At 49.0% G+C, this 15,796-nt stretch overlaps 2 protein-coding genes across 3 annotated transcripts; both read right to left on the minus strand.

Annotated features, from left to right (window-relative positions):
* Positions 1 to 1,565: 1,565 nt before the first annotated feature.
* LOC120639766 (probable protein phosphatase 2C 37) lies at positions 1,566 to 6,482 on the minus strand. Of its 2 annotated transcripts, none has more exons than XM_039915650.1 (4): positions 5,675 to 6,482; positions 4,677 to 5,108; positions 3,846 to 3,972; positions 1,566 to 2,235 (listed from the first exon to the last, which is right to left on the minus strand). In XM_039915650.1, the coding sequence occupies exons 1-4, from the start codon at positions 6,191 to 6,193 to the stop codon at positions 1,898 to 1,900; spliced, it is 1,416 nt and encodes a 471-aa protein (XP_039771584.1). In that variant the 5' UTR covers positions 6,194 to 6,482; the 3' UTR covers positions 1,566 to 1,897. The 2 variants fall into 2 exon arrangements, with proteins under 2 accessions (XP_039771584.1, XP_039771585.1); XM_039915651.1 differs by having other exon boundaries at positions 3,846 to 3,951; positions 5,675 to 6,481.
* Positions 6,483 to 7,113: 631 nt separating this feature from the next.
* Positions 7,114 to 8,504, minus strand: LOC120639909 (purple acid phosphatase 3-like). The gene is made up of 3 exons (XM_039915829.1): positions 8,322 to 8,504; positions 7,454 to 7,610; positions 7,114 to 7,277 (listed from the first exon to the last, which is right to left on the minus strand). The coding sequence occupies exons 1-3, from the start codon at positions 8,502 to 8,504 to the stop codon at positions 7,114 to 7,116; spliced, it is 504 nt and encodes a 167-aa protein (XP_039771763.1).
* Between the last annotated feature and the right edge of the window lie 7,292 nt (positions 8,505 to 15,796).

Genomic DNA, 15,796 nt, shown 5'->3' on the forward strand with positions numbered 1-15,796 from the left:
TAGTGTGCAATTGGACTAGCTTATAGCTAGTTACCTCATGTATATGGAATTATAGATAATTTAGTATTAATGTTATATGCTCACTTTCAGTGAATCGTTATGAATGTTCCAATGCTGGATTTATCACCTGATTCAACTGTTAATAGAATAATTATAGATATATATGTGGAATAAAATATATGTTTGCTCATGAGAATAGTTGCTGCCGGACAGTTGGTCGGTATTTCTTTCATGGGGCGTCGGACGGTCGGTTGGTAAAAATGTGTCGGTCGGTATAGTTTTATACCGACGCCACTTTTACCGGCTAATAGTTAGTGTCGGCATAGTTTTATGCCGACCGATGGTCGGTCGCTATAGTGACTTATAGCGACCATAATGTAGTCGCTACATTTTGGCTGTGGTATAGTGAGTCATGACATTCATCCCACCTCTCTCAGCATTAGACATGAATACATGATATTTGTTGCTGCCTTGCTGGTCTGCTATTTTACTGCTCCCCATCCATCGCCAGCAATAAATCCATTTCTACTCTTGATCTATTTCTTGAGCCGCTGATAAGGGTATGGCTAATTTAGCACCCTGCTGTATGCCGTGGCAAGTCACTTATAGTCCATCATAGCCAACTCATATAATAGTTCACTATCGATATAGCTTACATCATTAATACATGATCTACCTCATCTTCTCATAAAGTATTTTAGACCTTATATCTCAGCTAGCTTTATACTTGAGTCCCACTTCTCCTCGCTCTCTTATCTCTCCTCCACCTTCAGCATATTGATGTGATGTGACAACTTATATAGCTATCTCACATTATTATACTACAACATCAATGAAAGGAGAGGATGGAGTGAGATAAATTGATATTTTGTTTCTTATAAACAGCCTATAAACTTTTGGATACCTTTAGCTATAGACTACTACATGGACCACCTATAATGGTTGAGGTATGTTGAATAAAATATTTTAATTCTTATGGACTGCTTTTGGAGCCTGACCCAACTGGTCACCGTGGGACATGTGCAGAAGAAACAGGTGACATCAAAGAGGGTTTATGGAATTTCTTTCTTTTCTTTTTTGAAAGAAACTACGGCAAAACCCTTGGGTTGCCTGAATTTTATTGCCAAAAAGGAGACATAGCAAAGTACATTGAGATAGTACAAATGGTTGCAGATTAAACAGTCAGGAGCTAGGAGGAAGAAAAATGACAAGGAGAAGATGAAGGGCCGACCATGCATGGAATTTCTCCAACAGTGCAGCCCTAATAATCTAGGAGAAGCTCCTCTGCAGTCCACCTCACGGTGACTTTGTCACCTACATGTGGGCCTCGGTGCCATCAGGCCCACATGTCAGTAGCAAAATTACAGCCTCCGTAACTGTAGAGGATCTCAAACCAATAATCCCTCGCCGAATTGTGTAACAAATGTTAGCCGTTGAGATGCGGTTGTGGTATTCAGTACAAAATGGAACTGAATCAAGAAAATAAATCCCCAGACATCCTCACACTGCTCTGCACAATATAAGAACGGATCAATATCCAGCAGGCAGCAGTTGAAGGCAGAGCATAATAAACCAATGATGCCACATGAAGTGCAGCTAATCAGAATGCTCTTCTCCAGCGGTGAAGCCTCCAGGCTTAAATGAGAATACTGGTACCGTACATGCAAAAATATAGCAAAATATATACTATGTACAATTGCTCTTGCTTCTTCTTTTTTCCCTTTTCATTGCGGCCAGCAATCTTAATTCCATCCACTTTCTTTCTCTCCCAATATAAAAAAAACGACAACTAGAATCTAGAATCGGAAGAACCAACCAGATCATTCCAAGTTCAGTCTAGACCACTGCACCTCCTCTCAATCACAGGGAGTTTGGTCAGGGAGCCTAGATAACTCAGTTACTCCCTCTGCTGCAGATCGATGACGACGACGCTAATGTTATCCCAGCTGTCTCTGCCGAACGCGAGCCTGACGAGGAGTGAGGCGGCGTTGGAGCACCGGGCCTCCGGTTCCGGGCCTGCTGCCGCCGTCGCCCCCTCGCCACCTGCCGCCGCTGCCGCGTCGCCGCCCGGGTTCTCGTCCTGCAGGCATTGCCGCGCCACGGAGCAGGCGATCTCGTTGGGCACCGCGTCCCACATCCCGTCGCTCGCCAAGATCAGGCACTGGTCCTCCGGCGTCCGGTCCGTCACGGTGATCTCCGGCTCGGCGATCACTTCAGGACGCAGCATCCTGTCTCCTGCACCAACACACCATTTAATTTGTTAGCAAATCTTCAGTCAACATGTAACATAATTGAAGCTAGCCTACTATTAATTATATTCTTCGATAAGGTAAAGAAACTGCAACATCACTGTCACGAGCTCACGACACAACACAAGACCAAACATCTCGTCCCTATAGCTAGCCCCTGGCCTAATCGATCCAACCTATCCCCACTTTGTGACTTGTTTAAAAAGGTCCACTTCTTTTTTTTAGCAGGTTGATTGGGTTAGTATCATAGGAAGTTGTCGACAAATGGCACTTCCACTTTCGGCGAACATTGGAGACAAACTTATGGCTCTGGCGTCTGCTCCATGTTTCCTCTTTAATTTTTCACCACAGGTAACATAAGTAACTGAAACGGCACCATCAGGGGACAGCAGAAAGCTAATCCTCAACATGGTGATATTTTCCTTCCTAGCCAATCAACATGTCACAGATCATGGCCTGGAAGGTGATGTGGCTCTTTATCTGCTCAACAAGTCAACAACCAAGTAACATGCATGGACCTGAAGCTCATCAGAAGCTGGCTTACTCCTTATATATTATGTGGTTAATACTGTATGGGCCAATACAGAATAGTGTGGTGGACATGCAAACCTTCACCATGTTCCAAAAGCAACTTAAAAAAATTTAAAAACCTTAATCTCCTAGAGCAAAAGGCATGGCTGCTCGTCACTCTTACCTTGCTAACACGAAACTTACAAGCCATACCTTGCTTCTCTCTCTGTTTTTTTTTTGCATCACACAGCTTATTAATTAAATGAATAGCTTCAGTGGACATATGTTTACTGGACCCCACAACGCCCGGCAGTTCTTGATTGGTGGAGCGGTGGCAAAAAGATGCAAGGAATAGCTTCCATTCTCTTTGTCTTTAAAAGATGCAAAGCAATACACATACTGCTTTCAGATATAGTATTTCCCTTCAAACCTTAGTTTACTAGTACTAGAGTTGTACTCACCCAACATTGCTGGGAAAAAAACTCTAGTTTATGAACACATGAGCTTTATTTGATTAGTCCCATGTGAGCAAGATCCAAATTAAAAGGCCCGTAAACGTCAAAAGCGAACTAATAAACAGACATATATATATGCAAAGTTGAACATATGTGTCATAGCTTAGCACCACTTGCCTTAAAGTTATTCAGGTTTATGACATGAGTCAACAAGCACAAACAGAGAAAATCATCTGAACACAAGCTTCTGGCCTTAGGCTCGAAATGGGTACACATGACACACTGAATTGAAACCGAACACCTCGACACGTTATGTACATGGAAAATTTCTAGAACCTCTCGGTGTCTAGGAGAATTCATTTAATAGGCATTTACAAGACATGTCATTTAATAGACATTTACTCGACATTTACGTTCAAAAAAGACTCAAACCTCAACTCAAATCGAAATGCAAGAACGTTAACACTACTAGTAGGGCAGATTCAGATCAGCACAACCCACGCACAAATGGTCCTGGCATTAAGATAGCTAGTTTTAGAGAAACTAGAGCAGATCCCAACAATTTCCATGCACATCCCAACAATTTCCATGCACGGATGAACAAATAAATGGTCAAGGGGTGTGGCCATACCTAGTGCGCGCGACATGGCGAGGATCCCACGCACGCGGTGGCCGTTGTTGAACACCACCCGGCCGCCCGCTGCCTGGATCCGCGCCAGCTCGTCCGGCCGGTTTGGCTGCATCACACGACACGGCAGCTAGATAGTTTGGATGAATGAATTAACAGTTGATCATCATAAGGTTAGCAGCAGCTGTAGCTAACACAAGACACACTATATATATATATAGCACCAGCAGCTACCTAGTCAGATTGAGAATAGCAAAACTCTCTAACAGCGACCAGCACACGATTAGCATTGGTGATCAAATACGAGGACGGTGACCTAATTACACGGCACTGCCAACGACGGAGCCCATCACCCTCCCTCCTCCGCATGTGGCGCCTCCACCCACCACCACCCACGCTGGGCTGCTACCCGGCGGCACCGCACAGGCGACAGCCAGCGGGGACGGGCCCCAGCGCGGCTCCGAGCTGCCAGGCCCACCGCCCGGCGACCACTCCGGTCGCGGCGCGTGCCCCGACAGCGACCGACACGTGTCCCCCGGCAGCCATCACGGCTCGGACGGAATCCCGCGTCGCCGCCGCCACGTGCCCTCCCGGGCGACAGCGACGGCGAGCCACGACCCGCCCCAGAGGTTCCGGGGAATCCACGGGACTGCCACTGCATGGCCCCCGCTAGCTTTGACATCCGTGCTAGCTGGCCTCCCTAGCGACCACGGGCACGGAGCTTCTGGACGGGCGACACCTCACCACGCACGAGTCAACGGTCAACTGCCGGGGGACCGCGGCGTGGGGGGTAGTCGGTCGCGTTGGGTAAAAAAGTAGTGGTAGAAAAGGTACCTTGTGGTCGTCGGAGAGCTGGACGGGCGGGGAGCCGCCGCGGCAGAGCACCGCGCGGGAGTCGCCGCAGTTGGCGACGACGAGGCGGCCGCGGACCAGGAGCGCCACCACGGCGGTGGAGCCGACGATGCCCGAAATCCCCGACAGCGGGCAGCGGCACGGCGGGCTCACGATGCGGCCGCACGCGCACGCCAGCGACGCCAAAGCGTCCACGCGCCGGAACGTCCGCTCCAGCGCTGCTCGCCACGCGCGCTCCTCCTCCTCCTCCAGCTGCTGCTGCTTCACCGCCCAGGAGCCGGCGCTCGTCCCTTCCCCCGCCGCGGCCTCCGGCTGCTGCTGCCGGCGGCGCAGGCGCTGCGCCAAGTCGGCCTCCTCCGCCGCGAGCTCCTCGGCCAGGAACTCGTGCATCCGGTCCCGGCACAGCTCTGACACCTGCATGCCTTTGCACCGTCAACTCGCACGGACCATTCATTATTATTGCTACACGATGCATTAACCTAATATTATTTGTCGTGGAATATAATTAGCAAGGGATAAACGAAACGAAAGGACAAACGATGTGGATCCACGTCCAATTTGGAATGTGCTAGAATGTGGCCGGGTGGACACACTAGCTTCGTACTGGTACTAAAGCAGGTTGCAGCAGTGAATATTTCTCGAGTGCTAGTGAATGAAGCCATCTGCTTCAGCTTTCTCCTTTAATTTGTTGGCACCATTCATATCATGGCGTCTTCTTCTCCTTTCTTCTTTTTTGGTTTTTATTCCTCCTTATTACTCCAGTAAAAAAACACATCAAACTTAGTGATGATCTGATCTGCAAACGGACGAATTACACACAGCAGCAGTGCAACTGAAGGGATGGATAAACCAACGCCATCTTGATTTGAAGTACTTGGAGCTACCAGTGCAGCAGCAGGTAGATCCTGATCCTGATTTAGCTAGTAACCATAGGGGGGCATGAAATCTTGGGATTAACTGATTTGCTAGCCTGTACGTACATGGGATCCTCCATGGCCGTCGAAGACGCCGAAGAAGTGCATGGGCGAGCCGTCGACCCAGGTGTGGAAGCCCGGGCGGAGCGACACGGTGTCCTCCATGTCGCGCGACCGCCCCGCCACCGACAGGGACCCGAACGCCACCGGCCACGCCTGCGCCGCGGCCGTGGGAAGCTGCGGCACGGCAGGCGGGAGCGGCGGCTGCTGCAGCTCCTCCGCCTCGGCGTCTGCTTCGTCTACCGCTTCCTCGTCGTCGCTGTCCCGATCTGACGGTGACGACGACGAAGCCGGGGAGGCCGCCGGCCGGGCGCGCTTCTCCCGGCTCGGGCCGGCGGCGTCGCTGGCGCCCTCGCTGGACCCCGCGGCCGTGGCCGCCACGGGCGGGGGCGCGAGGCGGCGCCGCCGGCTGCGCATCCGGCATCCCGCGGCGGAGGAGAAGGACGACGTCGACGAAGCTGCTGCTGCTGGGACGACGTTCCTGTCGCTGCCGGGCATGTTGACGCCGGTGCTGGCCATCACCATCACCACTCGGATCCGCCGCTCCTTCCGGCAACTACCGGCCGGCGGTCACGCGCAGGAAGAGTCGTCCCGGAGCAGAGCAGGGCAGTCCATCTGAGTCGTCGGAGCTCGGTCGAGGGTGGACCGGTGGAGGGGATGGATCGTACCGGATGGAGGAAGAGAGAGAGGGACTGAGCGAGGAAGGAGGCGAGGCGAGAGCTTTTGGGCAGCGTCGTCGCGTGTCCTGTCTTGTCCTGGTCGCTGGCGTGGGCGAGGCCCGGCCGGTCGCGTGGACGGAGGAGCAGGCGGTGTGCTGTGCGGCGGGAGGGACTCAGGAGGCGCGACGTGGAGACGCCGCGACACGTGGCCCGGGAGGTGCAGGGGGCGCGTGGTCCCGCGTGGGGGCCCGTCGCGGCGCGCAACCTGGCACCTCGGACCCCGCGACGTGCGCGCGCGGCGGCTACGTTTCGGGTTGAGGATGGACGGTGCGTGACGGCCTGCTTCGGCGCGGCTAGCCTGACTCCGTTATGTGTCTGATCACAGAATCTCCAGCAGATTTGATAAAACTAGATATCTAAATTTGACTTTAGGTATAAGAGAGAAGATTTAGCTTATAGTTTTGTGCTCTACTCCAATAGATTTGGTATACTGATTACCTATACGTAAAAATCTCCTTCATCTCCTTCACAAAAATCCCCTTCCTCTCCTTCATGCCGGCCGTCGCCTCTTCACTCCCGGCCACGGCGACGCGGCCGTCCTCCTTCCCTCCCTCCCCTGCGTTCCGCTCCTCCCTCCCCGGCGGCACCCCCTTCGCGGCGGCCTACCTCCGCGGCAGCCTCCCTCCCCGGCGCGGGCGGGCGAGCTCCCGCACCAGGGCTCCCTTTTTGGCATGACAGTTAATGTTGAGTAATCAAGCTACTGTACTCCTCCGAGAGTGCCGAAGTTTAGGACCATGCACCGATATGATGCATGAGTAGGTTTCGTTTGCTGAATGTACCCGAGTTGACGATAAAGGACTTGGCAATGGAGAGGTAGCGGCTGTCCACTTCCCGGATGGCAGGGTCTTGCTGCGCCAGCGCGTTGCCCGTGTAGTCATGGTTGCCGAGGACTGCAAGAATATGTCACTGAAAGGGGTCAGTACCCTTAATTTGCTTCTCAATGAAAGATATGTGAGAATTAATCTCTCCCACCAGTCTCGCAATCATTGGAACTCTGAGGTCTACGTTGTGTCAGAGCAGTGTTGTGTGATCATAGTTAGCATATAGAGATTATATTGCACATTACCAATGTACCAAGGCGTCTGGAGGCTCTCGGCGGTGTAGATGTTGGTGAAGCACTCCTTGAAGAGCGGGTCGCTGGTGTTGGCGATGCCATTGTCGTAGATGTTGTCGCCGGTGGAGATGACGAAGTCGATGTCCAGCTTCTCCCCCACCAGCCCCATCTATGTACAGACCCATACACACACGCAGGGAAAATCGGGATAAATCAGGAAAGGATTAGCGGTCATTGTAATTCATTATTACATCTTTGTGAAACAAATTAACCTGTGAAAGATCTAGTCGTTAGAGCACCTGAGTAGCACCTATTAGACTCGGGTTTAAATCCTTGAGAAGAATTTAATGGGCTTGTTTTAAAAAGGCCATCGAGGATTTTTCTAGACCGTGAGAGACCGGTCTAGTTTCTGTGAAGAAAATTCAATCATTTAGTCTAGGTCTAATCAGCTAGAAAATCGTAGTACAGTACTTAACAGTGGATAGGTCATTACTAGTTGGCTAGTAAGCAAATCATTTGGGGTTTAATTGTAGTACAGTACTTATTAACAATTGGATATGCCATTATTATATTACTTGTTGGCTAGTAAGCAATCATTTGGGGTTTTAATTTGTAATAACTTTTCCAACAGAAGAGCAGTTCAATCGTACTACCCAAAGCTAATTTTTAATGATCAAGGAGATAATAACTAACGCCTCCACTTTCGGCTACTGACGAACGGAGATCCATTACCACCAGCACACGTACATATATAACTCAAATATAATGAACCGTCTAAGTCGACATTATTACGTTCCTTAATCTTCCTCAATTACCTTGTGAATTTTGTCCTATTTCGAATAACTTACCTGCAGTGAAAACGGAATGAAAGTTTTATTACCTGCTCGGCAACAAGGGTCTGGTTGTACTGCCCGCGCCGCCCCCAGTCGCCGACGGCAAGGATGTTGAGCGACCCCTCGGTCTTGGGCGGGTGCTCCACCCGCGTCAGCTCGGCCGCCGCCGGCTTTACCAGCAACGCCGCCGCCGCAAACATGGCGAGCACGATCGCAGCTACTCGAGCCATTGCAGCAGAGCACGTGCGCACCTCCGATCCAATCGTCGATCGTCGGGATGGGTTGCTCGAGAGAGATTAGAGACTTTGTTTATAGGCTCGTTGGCGCCAAACCCAGCAATGATTTTTGAGCGCGGGATAGGATGGATGTAGATCAATCGGTTACTGTGCGGCTGCGCGTTGGGCCTGGCCGCGGCGTCGGTCGATCGTGTTGGGGTGATCAAAGCGTGTGTTGGCCGGGGATAAGGATGGTGTACGGCGCGGGGCATTGAACTAGGGCTGGTGCGTGTGGAACATGGAGTTCCATGACAGGTTGTGGTCTTGATTTTCCGTTGGGGTGACCCAATCTATGCAACGCCGCCGTTCCTGTGTCCATTTTTGGTCATTAGCTGGGAGAAGTTTGGAAGGAAAGCAACGGTTTGGGTTTTCATGACGATCTACTTGGGAATGGTTCATCTACTCTTTTGTGTACATAGCGTGTATCCTAGACGGGTGAGTATTTAATTTGTAACATCGCATACACAAGAGAGATTGCTTACTGTATTTCCTTATATTTTTATTAATCAGTGGCAAACCCCTTCCCTCGCGTCGCTCCCCTGGAGTGGCTCGAGGGCGACCCACCTCGCCCCCCACCGCACCCCTCCGAACCCTACTCCGGCGGCCACCCCTGCCGCTGGTAGCCAGCCCGCGGCGGCCCGAAGTCAGTGCTCCTCGCGCCATCCAATCACCCCCTTCTCCTCTCTCTTCTCTCTTCTAGGTCGTCCTCCTATCCTCCTTCACCGGCGGGGCTCCCCGGACCTCCGGTCACCGGATCCGCACCTCCCAGTGCCGGATCCACCTTCCTTGGGCCCGGATCTGAAGTTCCTCGAGTTGGAGCTGCCCTTGGCTCGCTCCCGCGGCGGGGGCCCGGTGGCCAACGGCAGTGCAGCCGGCGGCGGCTCGTGAGCTGCGTCAGCTTCTTCGGTGCAGGCGGCTTCCTCCCGGTGGCAGCTGCGGCCCACCCCGACAGGGTTCCGAACTCCTCCTTCGCGGACCCAGCGTGGACGGCAGCGGGTTCGGCACGTTGCGCGGCTGGTTGACTGCACTAACCCGGTGGCATCCCGGTCGGCGATGGCATCCCGGTGGCGCTTGTCGTGCGGCGGCGACGTCTGGCGGCGCGGCGCGGCCCCCTACATAGGCCTTGTTTGGGACCGCGTCCGCGACGCTTAAACGCCAAACGCGGAAATAATCCCGCCAAATAGATTGCTCTGACGCGCGTTTGAGGAACGCCCCCGAGGCAAAAAGCGAAAGTTTCAACTGCGCAAGAAAAAATCACAGAAGCGACGTTCCGGCCGTGTTGGCGTTTACGCGTTGCGTTTTTGGTGCTCGCGGTCCCAAACAGGGCCATAGGCGCTCTGCGATGGCTTCCTCATGGTTGCTCCCTGCGGTCGTTTCTCAAGGAACCACCTTGGGGGCGGGGTGTCTCGCTGGCCGTGCTCCGGTCTCCGTCGCGCCCCCGCCCGCTATCACCAACGGCGCAGGCGGGTGGGCTTCCGCGTGGGGTTGCTCCGAGCTGCAGCCGCTTTCCCTCGGATGCGGCGCAGGGCCTTGCGCGGGTCCTGGCGCCCCTTTCCTCCCGGTGCAAGCACAGGCGGGCGGGCCTTGGCGTGGGGCTGCCCGCTGCGGCCCCGGGATGGGGCACTGTCTGCTCCGGATCCTCTGGCTCTGCTGGCTGTGGAGGGGTGCCTTGCGGGCCTCCTCTCTATTGCCGACGCTCGCTGGGGGCTAGTTCCGGTCGGGGACTTCAAAGGCGTGTCCTTTCTGGTCGTTTGGTCGCTGATGTAGGTCGCTGGGTCGCTATTGTTGGATTATGTGGGGGACTAACGCCGCCGGTGCCGTCTGTCGCGAGCTTGGACGACGGCTGTCGTCTCGTTCCCTTGAAGCTCAGGCGAAAGCCTACCCAGTTCTGTGCTGGGCCAACAACGACGGCGCTCGAGGGCGTCGTTCCCCTTCCTGCAGGTGTTGTTGTTAGGTCTCGGGAGACGTCGCCTTTCTTTCTCTCCACTGCATCGCATTGTTCGTCGAGGACTCCTCGGCGTCCTAGTCGTCTCACTTGGCCCTCCCTTGCCGTTGCTGAGCTAGTTCTTGGATCTTGGTTGTCGCTCGGGGGATCTTGTCCCTCCAGTTGTCTTCTTCGCTGGCAGATGGGGAGGATGGGTCTTTGTCCTTCCTGTGATCCCTCGGATTGTTACTCATCTTCAGCGAATTGGCGCAGTGGGCGGCGCTGGGTTGGCTGGTCACGTGGAGCGGGGATGAGGGAGAGTTTTGGCTCCTTCCCTCCCCTGGTTGTTGTGGTCGCTCTTGGCCGCCCTTCCTGCTTGCTGAAGCTTTCAATCGTCATCATCAAGAGTTGCTTGCTACCTTTCCATCGATTAGCTTCTTCTAGGCTTCGACGGTCGAGTGCGTGAAGTTGGTTCTGGAGGCCTGCGAAAGCATGGTCCGGTTTCATCGGGCCGACAACGGTTGCGTTTCCTTAACGTATCTCACCTCGTTGGAGGCGTTGTTTCGGCCTCCGTCCATTTGGTCTTGCCAGGTGAAAGCTTGATCTGCTCCCTCGTGGGCAGACGGATGATGGGGGCGTTGGCCGCGTTTCCCTCCTTGGAGGCATCATCTTGCATGTCCTTCTCGCTCCTCTTCCACTGGCGTCTAGTTGTGAGTCTGTCGATGATGTGCTTGCGCTCTTGATGCAATCTACCATGCAGGTTTTAGGCGTCGCCGTTGGTAGTGTGATTTCTTCTGTGGGTGTTCTTCTGTCCGTGTTGGTCGTCGTTGTTGAGGTTGTTCCTTGTAACTTCGCGTCTTGGGGGTTCTCCTAAGGTTACTTAACTTGTAATTCTCCTCTTCTTAATGAAAAGCGTGCTATGTACGTCTTAAAAAATTAATCAATGGCAAACAGCTTTAGTGTTTTTCACATTTGTTTTTCTCGACTGACCACATTTTTTTCCAGCACAATTTACTATAGTTATACTAGCTAGTTACTCGAATATTGGAAACCAGAAACTGTTGGCCACATGTACAGAAACTATTGGGAAATGTTAGTAATCTACACATGCAAGTTTTGTCCTCTCAGAATTTTAATATGTTTTTTCGTTTCATCCTAGCCTGTATATCTTGGCTTACTAGGATAGAGGAAGATTAGGTAGCTGGAGTGACGCACTGAGTTTCTCATTGAGTAGTGTACACGAGTACTTTTGTTGCGTTAGTGGATATGCAAAAAAAAGTACATCATTCCAGTCTAGTGTTATGTACGTAGCTGTACACAATCCGGGGTGATTTTCTGTACGTGTTGGATAATCCCGTGCTGTTGCAGGACAAGTACGTAGCGTAGCGTGGTTTGCGGCACATGGAACGAGTGCACGTATGCGAGGCATGCACGTATGTGTATTTCAGCCGTTAATGCAATTGTGGTGGAACGTCTGTATATACGGTTGTTAGTTGTGTGCTTGTGGAGGTGAAGCTCCTTCTAGGATACACATGGATTATTTTAGAAAGAATTCCCTGAATGCCACTGAAAATTATATCACTTCCGATTCCTTATTGCCATCCAAATTTTACGATTTTCTTCACTGCAACTATTTCAATTTTTCGACTCTTGGACTGCCATTGCCGTCAATTGGCCGTTAAGTTGCTGTGATGTTGAGGAGAAAAGACGATTGTACCCCTCATCAATATTTCCCCTAACATGTGGGTCTCACATGTCAGCGGGTTTAACCACCACTACGGGAAATCCCATAGATGCCAAGTATTAGAGGGTTTGTCGAGTGTCATCCCTCGGGCACCCGGAAAACAACATTTTTGCCAAGTGTTGCACAAAAACACTCGGCAAACAACCTCTTTCCGAGTGTTTTTCTCTGACATTCGGCAAAGAAGCAAGTTTGCCTAGTGTTTTTTCTGGCACTCAGTAAATAATTTTTTTCCTTTCCTACCCTCAAACTTTTTCTACTATCCACATATAACATGTGGTACTCCATGTTTAAGTTTGGTGATTTTTTATCTTTCTGCTATATTTAAATTATTAATTGCATTTCAAGCAATTTTTTGAATTAAGTTACATTTGAACTGCAAGTTATTTAAATAATAGAACAAAATGAGTAGAAAATTGATATTCATATTATTCATCCCTATTTGAGGTTTAACCTATGAAATGAAAAGGAATTTTGAATATCTTGTTCAAGAAACAGGACTATGAACGTGTGGTCGTATGGTTTTCAAATTTTTTAAAAAATAAATAAAGTCTCAAAATCATGAGATTTGTCATGATGCGACTATATCATATGTGGAGGTTGTGATAAAAATTTAAGAAGGTTTCGAACACTTTGTCATATATGATGTTTAGAAATCGAAGCATCTCAAAGAAATGATTGTAGCGTTGAGATTTAGAGTCAAAGTGACAGTCGAATTGTGATTTGACTACAAGACTTTTTTTTATAAAGAATAGGGAACAAAGATTGCTTTGTGTTAATTTTGGTAATTTTTTTGGAACCGTTGGTAATTTTAATGTATTAAGTGCCATTATAGAATTTTAATTGATATAAATTGAATTTTAGCTACAAGTTCATAAAATAATTGAATTATATATGTAGAAAATAAAATACATATTATTGAGTGAATTTGACAAGGTATTGCTGAATTAATTGATATTAATTTAAGTTTATGTTGTGGAGAAGAAGGAGAAACTTGAAAAAAATTAAAAAAATGTTTGCCGAGTGTTTAATATTGGCAGTTGGCATAGTTGCACTACTTGAGAATCGATCTTTGGTCCGGGGCAAAAAAGTCCATTAGTATCGGGTATTTGTTGACCCGGTGCTAACGTGACATTAGTACTGGGTGGGAAGGGAGGGCCCCGACACCCCCCCGACCCACATTAGTACTGGGCCATATCTAGCGCCGATACTAATGTGGCACGCCCTCATTAGTACCGGGCTAGGACATGGCCCGGTACTAATGTGGCCACATTAGTACCGGGTTGTGTATCAACCCGGTACCAATTTCCCCGCCTATAATGGAGCCTCCTTCTTCTTCTGCCCGAGCCACTCCACTCCACTCCACTCGAACAACTCGAGCTCCTTCTTCCCCATGTTGCCCTAGGGGAGTTTTTGCTGTATTTGCGACGATTTCTCGACGATTTCACTTATTGAAGTGGTGTAGAGGTTAGTTACTTCATCCTCCATTGATATATGCTTAGCATTTTAAGTTTTATCCATTGTATTAAGAGTATTTCGTGAAATTTAGAATGGGCTAAGAATGGAGTTTTTTTTTAATTTAGATGCATATTTGTCTATGTTCTAAGGACGTGTCATGTTAGTTGGATGAGATGTTGTATGTGGTGATATATTTTTTTCGTATTATTTATTTATTAATAAGTAAACAATTAATATAGATTTTTTCATATTATTTTGACTATTCATAAGAAAAAAATTAATATAGGCTATTATCATGAAATATGATTTAGAAAAAAGAGGCAAGTAATTAGGTAACGATAATAATTTTTATATATCAAGTTGAGTCCTTCACTAAAATTTCATAGTTTAGTCTTTTACAAATATGTAATTAGGTACAATTGATAATTTTAAATTTCATAGTTTAGTTCCTCACAAATATTACATAGGTGTTAATTATGTGTAAGAGATGTCTACTGCTGGTGGTGGGAGTGGGGATGGTGGTGTTGGTGATTGTCGTTCCTCACACGGCAAGAGGAAAATCACAATTGCGCCTCCTAATAAGCCAAAGAAAATGAGCACATGGGAGAGAGCAATGCTTCGTTATTTGCAAGGAATACATATAGATGTTGTTGCAGCGGGGCAGGCTCGAGTGTTGCACCACCAGTAGACTCGAGTGTTGCAGATCCCCCGACTACTACTAAACCACAAGGCGCTTCCAAGAAAGCTAAAGCTTCGTCGTCACGTCACAAGGATGGCTAAAGTTTGCCGTATTGTATCATGTTGTAGTGTTTCATATGTCGGACTTTAAATTTGAGTATTTCTGTATGAACTTCATTTAAGTTTGTCGTAATGTATCATGTGGATTGGATGTTAAAATTGATCTTGCATGATAATAATATATTTTATTCGACCAGATGAATCGACAATGGATGTACCCTGATAAGAGGATCTCCTCGGAATACATTAATGGGTTGCGTGTATTTCTAGAAGTGGCAGAATCCAACAAGCCTCCGTCTGGTTTCATTATTTGTCCATGCAAAAAATGCAAAAATCAGAAGGATTACACGTCGATAAAGAGTCTTCACGATCACCTATACAAATGGGGATTCATGCCAAACTATTTTGTTTGGACAAAGCATGGTGAAAGAGGGGTTATAATGGAGGGTGAAGAAGAAGATGATGATAATATTCCCGATTGGACTCAAGAAGGTGCATTTGCAGATGATCCAATGAGCGAGGATTACGATGCAATGGGAGAGACTCAAGGAGCAGATGATTCTCGCGATGATCTAGGTGAGGTGTTGAGAGATGCAAAGAAAGATTGCGAAAAGGTGAAAGAGTCAAAGAAGGTTGATCGTATGTTAGAAGATCACAAGAAACCATTGTACCTAGATTGCAAAGAGGGGCACAAGAAGTTGGGTAGCACATTGGAAATGCTGCAACGGAAGGCTAGGAATGGAGTTTCTAACAATGGCTTTGATGAGTTAATGATGATCATAAAGGACTTGCATCCCGAGGGGAACGAATTGCCGGCGTCAATGTACAAAGCTAAAAAGGTTGTTTGTCCTCTGGGTCTGGAGGTACAAAAGATACATGCATGCCCTAATGATTGTATCCTGTACCGAGGTAAAGAATATGAGAAATTGGAGGCTTGTCCTATGTGCGAAGCGCTATGTTATAAGATCATACGAGATGACCCTTATGATGTTGAGAGGGAGAAGAAGAAGAAGAAGAATAAAATTCCTACGAAGGTAATGTGGTATTTTCCAGTGATACCACGGCTGAAGCGTCTATTCGGGTGCAAGGCCAATGCAAAGTTGATGCATTGGCACAAAGAAGAACGTAAACAAGATGAAAAGATAAGGCACCCCGCTGATGGGTCGCAGTGGAGATTAATTGATAGACAATTTCCTGAGTTCGAAAAGGACGCAAGGAACATTTGGTTTGGTTTAAGTACAGATGGATTCAATCCATTCGGTGAGTTTAGTAGCGGTCATAGCACTTGGCCTGTGACCTTATATATGTTCAACCTTCCTCCCTGGATGTGCATGAAGCGGAAGTTCATTGTGATGCCAATAATCATTCAAGGCCCAAAGCAGCCAG

This window comes from Panicum virgatum, chromosome 7K, assembly GCF_016808335.1.
Source record: "Panicum virgatum strain AP13 chromosome 7K, P.virgatum_v5, whole genome shotgun sequence".
Lineage (NCBI taxonomy): Eukaryota > Viridiplantae > Streptophyta > Magnoliopsida > Poales > Poaceae > Panicum > Panicum virgatum.